General features: G+C 46.9%; 1 protein-coding gene across 7 annotated transcripts in view; it reads right to left on the bottom strand.

The window, feature by feature from the left end:
• Positions 1–14769, bottom strand: part of ANKRD52 (ankyrin repeat domain 52) — a 128980-nt gene that overhangs the window by 58919 nt on the left and 55292 nt on the right. For all 7 annotated transcript variants that reach the window (XM_077297526.1, XM_077297528.1, XM_077297527.1 and 4 more), the window contains 3 exons: positions 14610–14692; positions 14404–14521; positions 9895–9963 (listed from right to left, as the gene is read on the bottom strand). In XM_077297526.1, coding sequence (XP_077153641.1) covers positions 9895–9963; positions 14404–14521; positions 14610–14692 — 270 coding nt within the window. The remainder of the gene's footprint in view (positions 1–9894; positions 9964–14403; positions 14522–14609; positions 14693–14769) is intronic.

Genomic DNA, 14769 nt, shown 5'->3' with positions numbered 1-14769 from the left:
GCTGAATCCTTATAAAGCTCTATATAGAAACCAGAGGTCAATTTTCCCTGTATATGTCATCAGTCACTGCAAAAGTCCCTGAAAGGGGTGAGGAGATGAAGAGGGGAAGGATTTATGCAGGGACAAGAGACTTACTGTTTCTACATAGAGTAGGGATATCCATATTGCCTCAGTTACTTTTGCACACACTTATCCATTTTAAAGGACTGAAGGAGGTAGACTATCTGAACTTTTATTAATTTACAGATTCTTGAGAACAGACAAGTGAAAAATGGATGAAACAGATCTCATGAGACTCATTAGTATTGGAGATACATATAGAGCATGGAAGACATGCTACAGGTGCTTCTCACAAAATTAGAATATCAAAAAGTTAAATTTCATTCTTCGCAGTGTGCCTCCTACGGACACTAAGCAAGAACTGGTATTATCCAGAGCCAGTGGGCGGTGTATACTGCAGAGGAGGAGCTAACCCTTTTTGTATTTACTTAGTGTCAGCCTCCTAGTGGCAGCAGCATACACCCACGGTCCTATGTCCCCCAATGTGGCGATGGAGAAATTAGAATATCAAAAAGTTACATTCATTCTTCTATACAAAAAAAAATGAAACTCAGAATATATAGAGTCATTACAAACAGAGTGATTTTTTTCAAGTGTTTATTTCTGTTAATGTTTATGATTATGGCTTACAGCCAATGAAATCCCAAAAGTCATTATCTCAGTAAATTAGAATACTTTATAACACCAGCTTAAAAATGATTTAAAATCCAAAATGTTGGCCTACTGAAATGTATGTTCAGTAAATGCACTCAACACTTGGTTGGGGCTCCTTTTGCATCAATTTCTGCATCAGTCTTCCCCATGATTGTGGAACATACTGAAATAGACTAAGGGACCTTTTTAAATACTTAGAATAACAAAATTCACCTGCAAAGGCTTCCTAATTTACTGAGATAATGACTTTTGGAATTTCATTGGCTGTAAGCCATAATCATCAACATTAATTAAAAAACCACTTGAAACAGATCACTCAATTTGTAATGACTATATAAGAGTTTCACTTTTTGTATTGAAGAACTGAAATAAATTAACTTTTTGACGACATTCTAATTTTGTGAGAAGCACCTGTAGCATGTCTTCCGTGCTCTAAACGTATCTCCAAATACTAATGACAGCATCTGCTCTACAAAACGGATGAAAATAGGGATTTTTGTGTACTCACCGTAAAATCCTTTTCTCCGAGCCACTCATTGGGGGACACAGGACCACGGGTGTTATGCTGCTGTCACTAGGAGGCTAACACTAAGTTGAGACCAAAAAAAGGTTAGCTCCTCCCCTGCAGTATACACCCTCGTGCTGGCTTCCAGAGACCCAGTTCAGTGCAAAAGCAGTAGGAGATTAATATCAATATAATACATAACATTAGAGTAACATGTCAGAAAAAAAAAATATCAAGAACCAAAAAGGTAACAAGCCGTAAGGCTAACAGGGTGGGTGCTGTGTCCCCCAATGAGTGGCTCGGAGAAAAGGATTTTACGGTGAGTACACAAAAATCCCTATTTCTCCTTCGCCACATTGGGGGACACAGGACCATGGGACGTCCCAAAGCAGTCCCTGGGTGGGTAACAATACAACCAAATAACTGTTGTGTACCATCTGACTTATAAATGCACAACGGTCGCCTGCAGAATACGTCTGCCAAGGGCCGCATCTGCGGAAGAATGAGTGTGGACGTTGTAGTGCTTTGTGAAAGTATGCAGGCTAGACCATGTTGTGGCCTTGCAAACCTGTTCCGCCGACACCTGGTGCCGAATGGCCCAGGAAGCACCAACTGACCGAGTAGAGTGAGCTCTAACCCCCGCCGGAATGGGCCTGCCCCTGACCTGATAAGCTTCTTGGATAGCCGATCGGATCCATCTGGCTATCGTAGCCTTAGACGCGGCTGAACCCTTCCTGTGACCCTCATGGAGGATAAAGAGGGAATCCGATTTACGGAAAGAGGCAGTCCTAGAGACGTACCTCCTGAGAGCCCGTACCACGTCCAAAGTGTGAAGGGCCTTTTCGACCCTATGTTTTGGCTGTGGACAAAAGGAGGGAAGAATAATATCTTCATCGAGGTGAAAAGATGACACCACCTTAGGGAGAAAAGCGGGAGATGGGCGTAAGACTACTTTGTCCTGATGGAAGGAAAGGAAGGGCGCCCGGCAGGAAAGTGCGGCCAACTCCGAGACGCGCCTGAGACGTTATCGCCACAAGGAAGGTCACCTTCCAAGAGAATAGATAGTGGGACGTCTCGCAGAGGTTCAAACGGAGGTTCCTGAAGGACGCTCAGGACCAAGTTGAGATCCCAGGTCTCTAGTGGCATTCTGTAGGGGGGAACCACGTGGGAGACCCCTTGAATGAAGGTCCTGACTTGCGAGTTAGTAGCAATCTTACGCTGGAACAGCACCGACAGCGCTGAAATCTGGCCCTTGAGGGAACTGAGGGCCAGGCCGGAGTCCAAGCCGGACTGGAGAAATTCCAGAATGAAGGGAATGGAGAAAACGAGAGGGGGACGACCGCTGAGTCTGCACCAAGAGAAGAAGGCTTTCCAGGTGCGGTGGTAGATGCGAGCGGAAGACGTCTTGCGAGCTCTAATCATGGTGGAAATGACCTGCTGGGAGAAACCTGCTTGAGTTAGGATCCAGGTTTCAACAGCCACGCCGTTAAACGCAGGGCCCCTGAGCTCTGATGGTAGATCGGTACTTGGCGGAGTAGATCTGGGCGGTCTGGCAACCACCAGGGAACGTCGGATACGAGATGCACCAGTTCCGCATACCATGCATGACGCGGCCAATCTGGGGCGATAAGGACCACCGGAATCCCCTCTATCTTGATTTTCCGGATCACCTTCGGTAACAGAGGAAGTGGAGGGAACACGTACGGGAATCGGAACCTGTGCCATGGGAATATCAGAGCATCCACCCCGACGGCCCGGGGATCCCAAGAACGCGCTATGAAGTTGGGGACTTTGGCGTTGAGCCTGGATGCCATCAGATCCACGTCCAGAGTCCCCCAGCGAAGGCAGATTTGACGAAAAACTTCTGGATGGAGCTCCCACTCTCCCGAGGCGAGACCCTGACGGCTGAGAAAGTCCGCCGCCCAGTTCTCGACACCCGGAATGTGTACCGCGGAAATGGTGGAGTGGTTGACCTCGGCCCAACGGAGGTGTGTGACCTCCCGCATCAATGCCCTGCTGCGAGTGCCCCCTTGATGGTTTTTGTACGCCACAGCAGTGACGTTGTGTTGTCCGACTGTATTCGGACTGGGTGACCCGCTAGCAGAGGGTGGAAACGTCTCAGGGCAAACCTGATAGCACGGATCTCCAGAATGTTTATGGGAAGTTTCGACTCCCTCATCGACCAACGCCCCTGGGCAGTGTGGTGGAGAAACACCGCTCCCCAACCGAGGAGACTGGCGTCGGTGGTCACCACCAGCCAATGGGTCGGAAGAAAAGACCTCCCTTGGTGGAGAGTTGACTCCAAAGTCCACCACGTGAGCGCTTGCCTGGTCCGCGGGGACAGAGGACATGGGCGGTCGAGGGTAAAGGGACTCCTGTCCCAGTTGTCCAGAAGAGCCTGTTGTAAAGGACGGAGATGCAGTTGGGCGAAGGGAATCGCTTCCATTGAGGCCACCATCATCCCCAGGATCTTCATGGCAAACCGAATGGACTGCGGGCGAGAAAGCGTCCTGGCCCCCTGTTGAAGCGCTTGGGCCTTGGGCCGAGGGAGAAAGATCAGTCCCTTGGACGTGTCTAGGATCATGCCTAGGAAAGAGATCTTTCGAGCTGGAACAGGAGAGGATTTGTCCAGGTTGATTAACCAGCTAAGGCGCGAAAGGGAATCCAACGTAGTGCGGATACTTGCTTCGCAGGCATGAAAAGATGGACCTTTGACCAGAAGGTCGTCTAAGTATGGCAACACGACCACTCCTCGGGAGTGCAGGATGGCCATGACCGCCGCCATGACCTTCGTGAATACCCTGGGTGCTGTGGCAAGACCGAAGGGCAAGGCCGTGAATTGAAAATGGTCCTCTCGAATGGCGAAGCGGAGGAACCTTTGGTGTGGTGGAAAGATAGGGATGTGAAGATAAGCATCTCTGATGTCTATTGATGCTAGGAACTCGTCTCCAATGAGGCAATGACCGATCGAAGAGACTCCATCCGGAAGTGTCGTACTTTTACGTGCTTGTTTAGGAGTTTCAAATCCAAGATGGGGCGCACGGACCCATCCTTCTTTGGTACGACTAAGAGGTTTGAGTAGAATCCTTTGAATCTCTCGTGTTCCGGAACCGGAACGATGACCCCGTTTTGGTGGAGGGAATCGATGGCGCAATGGAGAGCGCGTGACTGAGCTCTTGAACTTGGGAGACGCGAGGAAAAAAACCGAGCTGGGGGTGAGACGGAAAACTCTATTTTGTAACCAGACGACACCAGGTCTCTGACCCATTCGTCGGGGATGACGGAAAGCCAGACCTGACGAAAAAGAAGTAGGCGTCCGCCTACCTTGGTGGTATTGACTGGAATACTCCCCGAGTCATTGTAAAGGAAATCTGGCAGGTCTAGAACCTCTGGTTCTGGGTTGTCTAGGTCTTCCTCTCCAGGACGGATTTGGTTTGTAAGAGGGCCGAGAGTCCCTGTCTGTGCGTGTAGATCGTTCTGATCTAGCCGATGCAGCAGAGTTGGACCAGAAAGGGCCACCTCGAAAGGGGCGAAAGCGAAAATACTGTTGGCGCTGAAAAGCAGCCTTTGGTCTGTGTTGAGGGAGGAACTTGCTTTTTCCCCCTGTAGCATCGGAAATAAGTTGGTCCAATTTTTCTCCAAATAGGCGACCGCCCTGAAAGGGGAGAGAAACCAGAGACTTTTTTGAGAAAGAATCCGCCCGCCACTCTCTAAGCCAGATAGCTCTCCTGATGATGACTGCGTTTGAAGCCGCTGTTGCCGCACAGTCTGCTGCGTCTAAGGATGCGTACATCACGTAATCTGCTGCCATAGCAATTTGTTTGGCGAGGTCCGCCGCTTCAGCCGGAAGAATGTGGTCCTGAAAGGAATGTAGTGAACATAAATCCCCTTAAAAGACAAAATTTATTAAATACTCATAAAATTACACCACCCCAGTGTTTCTCCCAGCAGAAGAAACTCTGCCAAAAATAGCTGCAAAGTGACCACTCCTAGCACATACCCTACAATAACCTGTTACCTGCCTTGCTGTGGAGGTTGGCACCCTATATAACGCTTTTTTGGCGCCCCCACTCAACGTGGACTCTCCCTCACTGCCCTTCCTCACCCTGATAGAAAAGGTGGGAAAACAATGATAATTGAACAGAGATGAAAAAAAGCAAAAAAATGGTCACACAAAAAAAACATAAAAACCAAATATAATCAAAAATAGCAAAAAAGACCAAGGCAGGACAAGGTACAGTCATATATGATTATGATCCTTTATCAACATGACTGCCAAATGCTAACTTGTAATATCGGGTATATTGCCAGATTTGCCATAACAATACGGCAAAAAAAACAGTATCAAAAGAACAAAAGAAACAGGAAAGCGCCCATGCAATACTACATAATCCACACTGCAACCTAGAGGATAATCTAGCAGTCTAGATAATGCCCATAAATGAGGGCATATAGAATCAATAGTCCATACAAAATATGCTGTTGGTATACACAGTAGTAAAGCTGGAGATCACTTATCCTGATAATGTATGCCTCTGTATGCCTCAACGCGTTTCCCCGTGGTGCGGTTCATCAGGAGGCCCATCAAATATGTTAGATACCAGATGCCATGGATAAAAAAGCATAACCGGCGGTTCACATCGGGCAGAGTTATATACCTCCGTTTATACAGTTGCTCCAATCAGCACCACCGCTAAACCAGCGATGGACCAGAAAACCGAGTAATCAGGTGCTTTACCTGCCATATCCCACAAGCGGTTAGTCCACTCCAGCGTGGGTCCCAGAGTGTTGCGCATGCCCAAAGGTGTCTCTGTTCAAGATGACTCACAACACCTTGTCGTCCCGCAGCGTGCGTTCCAGCTGAATGCGCAGGACCGGAAATGACGTCTCCTTCTTACCTGACTGACATATCGCTCACAGCAGGGATATTGCGCATGCCCAGTGGTGTCTCCCACTCTAATACGGACTCCACAGTCTCAGAGTTATTCCCTACAGTGTGTTACATAGGACAAAAAGGTCCCTTCTCAATCTACCTGCAGTAACACTAATCTTACAGCGCTCAGTCTCATAAGATTACAAGATAGTACTGATAATGGGACTCATATCAATGCCCGTACACACAGTCTCAGAGTGACGAGGAAATACCCCATTCTATTTTAACCCTATCAATATCGGACAACTTATCACAAAGGGATATGGCAGTCTTATTATCAAAAAACATAGCCGATATAAACATACAGATCCCAATAAAACCCATAGTCAGGTAAGAAGGAGACGTCATTTCCGGTCCTGCGCATTCAGCTGGAACGCACGCTGCGGGACGACAAGGTGTTGTGAGTCATCTTGAACAGAGACACCTTTGGGCATGCGCAACACTCTGGGACCCACGCTGGAGTGGACTAACCGCTTGTGGGATATGGCAGGTAAAGCACCTGATTACTCGGTTTTCTGGTCCATCGCTGGTCTAGCGGTGGTGCTGATTGGAGCAACTGTATAAACGGGGGTATATAACTCCGCCCGATGTGAACCGCTGGTTATGCTTTTTTATCCATGGCATCCGGTATCTAACATATTTGATGGGCCTCCTGATGAACCGCACCACGGGGAAACGCGTTGAGGCGTAAAGAGGCATACATTATCAGGATAAGTGATCTCCAGCTTTACTACTGTGTATACCAACAGCATATTTTGTATGGACTATTGATTCTATATGCCCTCATTTATGGGCATTATCTAGACTGCTAGATTATCCTCTAGGTTGCAGTGTGGATTATGTAGTATTGCATGGGCGCTTTCCTGTTTCTTTTGATACTGTTTTTTTTGCCGTATTGTTATGGCAAATCTGGCAATATACCCGATATTACAAGTTAGCATTTGGCAGTCATGTTGATAAAGGATCATAATCATATATGACTGTACCTTGTCCTGCCTTGGTCTTTTTTGCTATTTTTGATTATATTTGGTTTTTATGTTTTTTTTGTGTGACCATTTTTTTGCTTTTTTTCATCTCTGTTCAATTATCATTGTTTTCCCACCTTTTCTATCAGGGTGAGGAAGGGCAGTGAGGGAGAGTCCACGTTGAGTGGGGGCGCCAAAAAAGCGTTATATAGGGTGCCAACCTCCACAGCAAGGCAGGTAACAGTTAGGTTATTGTAGGGTATGTGCTAGGAGTGGTCACTTTGCAGCTATTTTTGGCAGAGTTTCTTCTGCTGGGAGAAACACTGGGGTGGTGTAATTTTATATGAGTATTTAATAAATTTTGTCTTTTAAGGGGATTTATGTTCACTATGTTCTTTTGAGTTCCCGCCATGATCTGAGATGTTTGATTAATGCCTGAAAGGAATGTGCCAGAGTATCTGCCCAGGAAACCATAGCTTTGGTGACCTTGGCCGCAGCGAAGGAAGGAGATAGGGAGGAACCTGAGGCTTCATACACGGATCGCGCCAGGGAATCCAACTGGCGCTCTGTGGGACTCTTAATTGATGCCCCGTCAGGTACTGATAAAAGCGTTTTGGTAGCCAAACGCGACACCGGAGGATCCACCAGCGGTGGCTCCTTCCAATCCTTAACCAGCTCTGGGGAAAAGGGATATGTAGACTCCAGAGCCTTTTTGCCCGTAAAGCGTTTATCCGGTCGCTCCCTATGCCTCTTAACTATCTCTAGAAAATACGGATGGGAGGCGAAGACCTTATGGGATCGCTTGTTTCTAGTGAAGGAAACTGCGTGATCCGGAGTTGAATTAGGGTCATCATTAACCTTTAGCGCATGATTGACAGCCTCAATGAGGGAGTCAACGGTTGAACGGAACTCCGGAGAATCTGGGTCCATGGACGCCTCAGACTCATACTCAGAGTCGTGATCGCTTCTAGCCCCTGGAGAGGGTGAGCGAGAAGTGGAGCTAATGGAGGCTGAATGGCGCGGCGAATGATCGGGAGAGGTAGTGCGGATCCGTTTTGTGGATGCCGAATCTCCTGTGGGTGAGAGCGGCCCCTGCTGGCCGACAATTCCCCTGTAATAGAGGGGTCTCTTAACCCAGGTAAACGAACGCCCCGCTCCCCAGAGGGGTCATGAAGGGATTCAATCGCCTTAGCTAGCGAGGCCACGGATTGTGACAGGGACGTGGCCCACTCAGGGGGGCTAGGAGCACTGGGGTCGGTAGCGGCGGAGGGCTCCTGGGCACATTGGGCATCACAGGATGGGCAGAACGGGGAGCTCTGAGGCCTGGGAAGAGGAGCCTGGCAGGTGGTACAAGCAGAGAAAAAGGTGTTATGAACCTTAGTGACCTTTTTGCCCCTTGACTGGGACATGTTGTACCCCAATGTGATGCACAGAGCTGCTATGAAGAAGCTGAAGGAAGCAGAGGGGTAGCGCTGCAGGGAAGCAGCTAAAGCTGTCTCCTTACTCGGTCCTGTGCCCCGCAGTCGAGTGGAGAAGGAAGATCCTCCGTGGGAGAAAAGACCGGCCGGCACTGCGTGCTGCAGGGGGAAGATGGCTGCCGAGACCTTGAGGTGTAGTCTCGCAGGGAGCGAGAAGCGCCAGAAGCGTGGGCGGGGCCATAGAAGTGATGCGTGGAGTGGGCGGAGCCTACCGGAGTGCGGCCTAGCAAGGGGCCGAAGCCGGGGACTAAATTTCTGGCCTCGGCCAGCGCGCACCGCAGGGAAAGGAATCGCGGCGCTCCGAAAAGGATGCTGCCGCTAAGGAGCCCCCAGGAAAGGTGACCCCCATAGAAAAAAACATCCCCTGAGGCCATAACCCAGTGGCAGGGGCGCACGCCATCTGCACTTACCCCATAAAGGTGCCAGGGCTACATAGGACGGTGCAGGGTTGGGGGAGCTTCTATCCACCATCCCCATGAAAAGGGGGGTGGAGAGGAACCGTCCGCCTCCTTCCATCATCCGCTCTTTTTCAGTGGTGATGCAGTGGGGGCTGCACGGATGCCACAGTGGAATAGTGCCTCTGTACAGCCGAGGGTGAAACCTGGTGGGCAGGGCAGATGTCCGGCAATAAAAAGGCCTGGCTGCAGAAGAGGATACTGGAGGTAAAACACCAGTGCTCGTCTGTTACTCGGGGGGGAGATCGGTGCCCGTGAAAGGGTCCCGTCGCCCAAAAAGGTCAGCTCAGGCAGTGGCTTCCCACGTCGCAGGAGAGGATACGGAGAGGTGAAACTCCCGTGCTCGCCTGTTGTTGGTTCGGGGGAGATCGGAACATGAAAGAATCCGTCGCCCCCTTCGTCCGGGATAGAAAGGTTTAAATCCAGTGTACCTCCTACGGACACTAAGCTTGAACTGGGTCTCTGGAAGCCAGCATGAGGGTGTATACTGCAGAGGAGGAGCTAACTTTTTTTGTCTCAACTTAGTGTCAGCCTCCTAGTGACAGCAGCATAGCACCCATGGTCCTGTGTCCCCCCAATGTGGCGAAGGAGAAATAAGACATGCACCATGTCTCATGGATCGGAGACACTGATTTGTTTCTAAAAAAATGTGTAAGAATCAATGAAAGTGTGGTTCTGTGTGCCAGAGGGGAAAAACAACAAAAACAGTTGACTGACAGGTACAATGGATGAAGGCATGCAGCCTAAGAATATAGACAATGGACATTACACTTTCAGACAATCCTGGCACAGCTATTTAGCATTCACTCACATCAATCCCAGTATGCATCAGATTTGCGCTTACCTTCCAAATTTATCTTGTCTCATCAACTCAGCGCCGCTGCTTGCCAGCAAATTAAGACATTCAACATTTCTGCAAAACAGAAAAAGATGTCTAAAACATTCACTATTACACAGAAAATGGAAACACTTCTGCTATATGTCAATGTTTAAATTACAATATGCAGAAGACCAAAAAAATAATCATACAGAAAAGTACTGTAGAATGAATTTAGGTTGAATCCACAGGGTTCTTTTTTGTTCAATTTGATTTTACTGTTTTCTGTCCCCCCTATAACGCTGTGGCTACACGTTACTTTACAGGGGTTGCCCACTACGAGGACAACCCCTTCTCAATCTGAATGTTTGCCTCGATAACATAACTGTACACACGTTCCCTGGGCTCACGTCAGGTTGTTACATCACATGAACTCTGCACCCAATCAGTGCCGCCTTCAGACGAATAAGTAATCAAGAGGAAGTCATCGCTGCGGCTGGCCGATCACTTCCTCTTGATTACTAGAGTGAAGCTAGTGCTGATTGGGAGCCTAGAGATTGCGAAGGAAGACGCCGCTGAAATAGCACGGGAGTATAAGAGCATTTATTTTAATGGGAGCAAACATTTAGATTGAGAAGGGATTGTCCTAGTAGTGGAAACCCTTTTAAAAGGGAACCTGTCATGTAACAACACTATTAACCTGCAGACATGGGGTTCATCTGCCGGTTAATAGCGTTCTGACGCTTTCGAGAGGAAATGAACTTTAATCTCCCCCGTAGTGTCTAGGTTCCAGTCATAGGGGTGGCACTGGCAGTTTCAGTCACCTCTCAGTCAATAGAGAGCGGCGGCTGTAAACCCATCCCTGGTACTGAGTGACAGCTGGCTCGGCATTAGGGCTGGCTGTCAGTCAATGCCAGGGGCGTTACAACCACCGAGCGGTAACTGAAATGGTGACAGAACCAAAGCTATGACTAGAAGCTGAAATGCTGCCGGGTTAAATTTCCTCCTCTCAGTGCTGACGCTGGTGTCAGACTGCAATTAACCCCTTTACCCCCAAGGGTGGTTTGCACGTTAATGACCGGGCCAATTTTTACAATTCTGACCACTGTCCCATTATGAGGTTATAACTCTGGAACGCTTCAACGGATCCTGATGAATCTGACATTGTTTTCTCTTGACATTGTACTTCATGATCGTGGTAAAATTTCTTTGATATTACTTGCATTTATTTGTGAAAATTTTGCAATTTTCCAACTTTGAATTTTCATGCCCTTAAATCACAGAGATATGTCACACAAAATACTTAATAAGTAACATTTCTCACATGTCTACTTTACATCAGCACAATTTTAGAACCAAAATTTTTTTTTGTTAGGGAGTTAGAAGGGTTAAAAGTTTATCAGCAATTTCATTTTTACAACACCATTTTTTTTTTGGGACCACATCACATTTGAAGTCATTTTGAGGGGTCTATATGATAGAAAATAACCAAGTGTGACACCGTTCTAAAAACTGCACCCCTCTAGGTGCTCAAAACCACATTCAAGAAGTTTATTAACCCTTCAGGTATTTCACTGGAATTTTTGGAATGTTTTAAAAAAAAAAAAAATGAACATTTAACTTTTTTCACAAAAAATTTATTTCGGCTCCAATTTGTTTTATTTTACCAAGGGTAACAGGAGAAATTGGACCCCAAAGGTTGTTGTACAATTTGCCCTGAGTACGCCGATACCCCATACATGGGGGTAAACCAATGTTTGGGCGCATGTCAGAGCTCGGAAGGGAAGGAGCGCCGTTTGACTTTTCAATGCAAAATTGACTGGAATTGAGATAGGATGCCATGTTGCGTTTGGAGACCCCCTGATGTGCCTAAACATGGAAACCCCCCACAAGTGACACCATTTTGGAAAGTAGACCCCCTAAGGAACTTATCTAGATGTTTGGTGAGAACTGTGAACCCCCAAGTGTTTCACTACAGTTTATAATGCCGAGCCGTGAAAATAAAAAAGTCTTTTTTTTCCACAAAAATTGCCCCAGTTTTCGATTTTCCTAAGGGTAACAGGAGAAATTGGACCACAAAAGTTGTAGTCCAATGTGTCCTGAGTACGCTGATACCCCTTATGTAGGGGTAAACCACTGTTTGGGCGCACGGGAGAGCTCGGAAGGGAAGAAGCACGGTTTTACTTTTTCAACGCAGAATTGGCTGGAATTGAGATCGGACGCCATGTCGCGTTTGGAGAGCCCCTGATGTGCCTACACAGTGGAAACCCCCGAATTCTAACTGAAACCCTAACCCAAACACACCCCTAACCCCAACCATAACCCTAACCACACCCATAACCCTAACCACACCCCTAACCCGAACATGCCCCTAGCCCTAATCCCAACCACACCCCTAACCCCAACCCCCTACACACCCCTAACCCTAATCCAAAGCATAACCCTAACCACACCCCTAACCCAACCGTAAATGTAATCCAAACCCTACCTTTAGCCCCAACCCTAACCGGAAAATGGAAACAAAAATTTTTTTAATTTTATTATTTTTCCCTAACTAAGGGGGTGATGAAGGGGGGTTTGATTTACTTTTATAGCGGGTTTTTAGCGGATTTTTATAATTGGCAGCCGTCACACAATAAAAGACGTTTTTTATTGCAAAAAACAGTTTTTGCGTCTCCACATTTTGAGAGCTATAATTTTGCCATGTCTTGGTCCACAGAATCATGTGAGGTCTTGTTTTTTGCGGGACGAGTTGACGTTTTTATTGGAACCATTTTCAGGCACGTGACATTTTTTGATCGCTTTTTATTCCGATTTTTGTGAGGCAGAATGACCAAAAACCAGATATTCATGATTTTTTTATACCGTTCCACGTCTGGTAAAATTGATAAAGCAGTTTTATTCTTCGGGTCAGTACGATTACAGCGATACCTCATTTATATCATTTTTTTAATGTTTTGGCGCTTTTATAAGATAAAAACTATTTTATATAAAAAAAATAATTATTTTTGCATCGCTTTATTCTGAGGACTAACTTTTATTTTTCCGCTGATACAGTATGGCGGCTCGTTTTTTGCGGGACAAGATAGCGTTTTCAGCGATACCATGGTTATTTATATCTGTCTTTTTAATCGCGCGTTATTCCACTTTTTGTTCAGGGGCATGATAAAGCATTTTTGCCTTTTATTTTATTTTATTTTTTTACAGTGTTCACTGAAGGGGTTAACTAATGGGACAGTTTTATAGGTCGGGGCGTTACGGACGCGGCGATACTAAATATGTATACTTTTATTTTATTTAGATAAAGAAATGTATTTATTGGAACAATATTTTTTTTTCTTTATTTAGTTTTTTTTTGTTTTTTGGGGTTTTTTTACTTTGTCCAGGGGGGGGGGAGACATCATACTATAGTGTCTAACAGGCACTGAAGGGAGGCTTCCCGGCGCCTGCTCTGAGCAGGCGCTTGAAAGCCACCTCCCTGCAGGACCCGGAAGGCCCCCCTGCGGCCATTTTGGATCCAGGGCCTGCAGGGAAGAGGAGGTAGGAGACCCTCGGAGCAACGCAATCACATCACGTTGCCCCCTCCCTGCGCGATGCTTCCCTGTGCCGCCAGAACGCTGCGATCATGTGATCGCAGTGTTCCGGGGGTTAATGTGCCGGGAGCGGTCCGTGACCGCTCCTGGCACATAGTGCCAGATGTCAGCTGTAATAATCAGCTGACACCCTGCGGCAATCGACCACGCTCCCCCCGTGAGCGCGGCTGATCGCGCTGGACGTACTATGCCGTCACTGGGAATTAAGTCCCAGATCACCTCGACGGGATAGTACGTCCAATGGGATTAAGGGGTTAACTTGCAGACTTACAGCATTATTTTATATGACCAGTTCCCTTAACAACAAGCAACGTACAGGTACATCGATTGTCAGGAGTGGATGAAAATAGAGCGAGTTCAGAATCCAAATGCGCACCATCCCTGGCAGAAGATGGCTGTGTTATTCAGTCATCCTATTCCTTCAACAGCCACAAGGGGAGCAAAGCTCTGCCCACAGCTGTTAACCTGTTGAATGCCACCGTGATTCTCAGTGTTCTTCATGGGGTAAACTTAGTTCTAACACAATCGTTAGAATCAACTGCAGGGAACTGATTGATTGCCCCAAAAGCTCAGGGCCTGCTGATCTCATATATATATATATATATATCATACATACATTTTTTTTTTTCCCCTCTTAAAAACACCATAACAATTTCTATGCCCCACCTTTCCCCTCACATTAAAATGATCTGGGGAGCGCAAAAAAAGAAAAAACGGAATAGTACACATGAGGTGTTGCTGTGTCCATGGAAGTCCAATCAAAATACACATTTAGCTTATGGGCAAAAACTATTAAAAAACAAACAAAAAAAAACAAAAAACACGAAGATCAAGAACTGCGCTTTTTGATCACCACAATGTAATTGTAAGTAAAAAACATCTGGTCACCCTACAGGGGGGACCCACTGTTCTTAAATGGTGTCACAGTTTCTTCATGACTCACCCTCCTGAAGCAGCAGCGTGGAGGCAGGTCCTCCCGAGGTTGTCAGGAGTGTTGATATCAAAGCCGGCAGATAGCACATGTTCATTGCTCAATGAGGCCACTATGCTGTACAACTGACCTGGATGAGGGAAATGCATTATATGGGTAAAAAGGCTGCACATTTTCATTGATTTATTACTTAGAATTATACAAGTAAGGTCACTTACCTGAGGAAAGTAGCTTTCGACAACAGTCTGAGAACCCAAACAGAACAGCTAAGTGCAGGGGAAACATACCATGAACACCACGCCTGTAACAAAGACAATGATTAACACTCAGCTCTCCATGAGATGTCAATAGTTTACATGCGTGCCTCTGACATTTCAT

Source organism: Ranitomeya variabilis, chromosome 3 (assembly GCF_051348905.1).
Source record: "Ranitomeya variabilis isolate aRanVar5 chromosome 3, aRanVar5.hap1, whole genome shotgun sequence".
Taxonomy (NCBI): domain Eukaryota; kingdom Metazoa; phylum Chordata; class Amphibia; order Anura; family Dendrobatidae; genus Ranitomeya; species Ranitomeya variabilis.
Note: the sequence above shows the minus strand (reverse complement) of the source record. Positions and strands in the feature narration are given on the sequence as shown.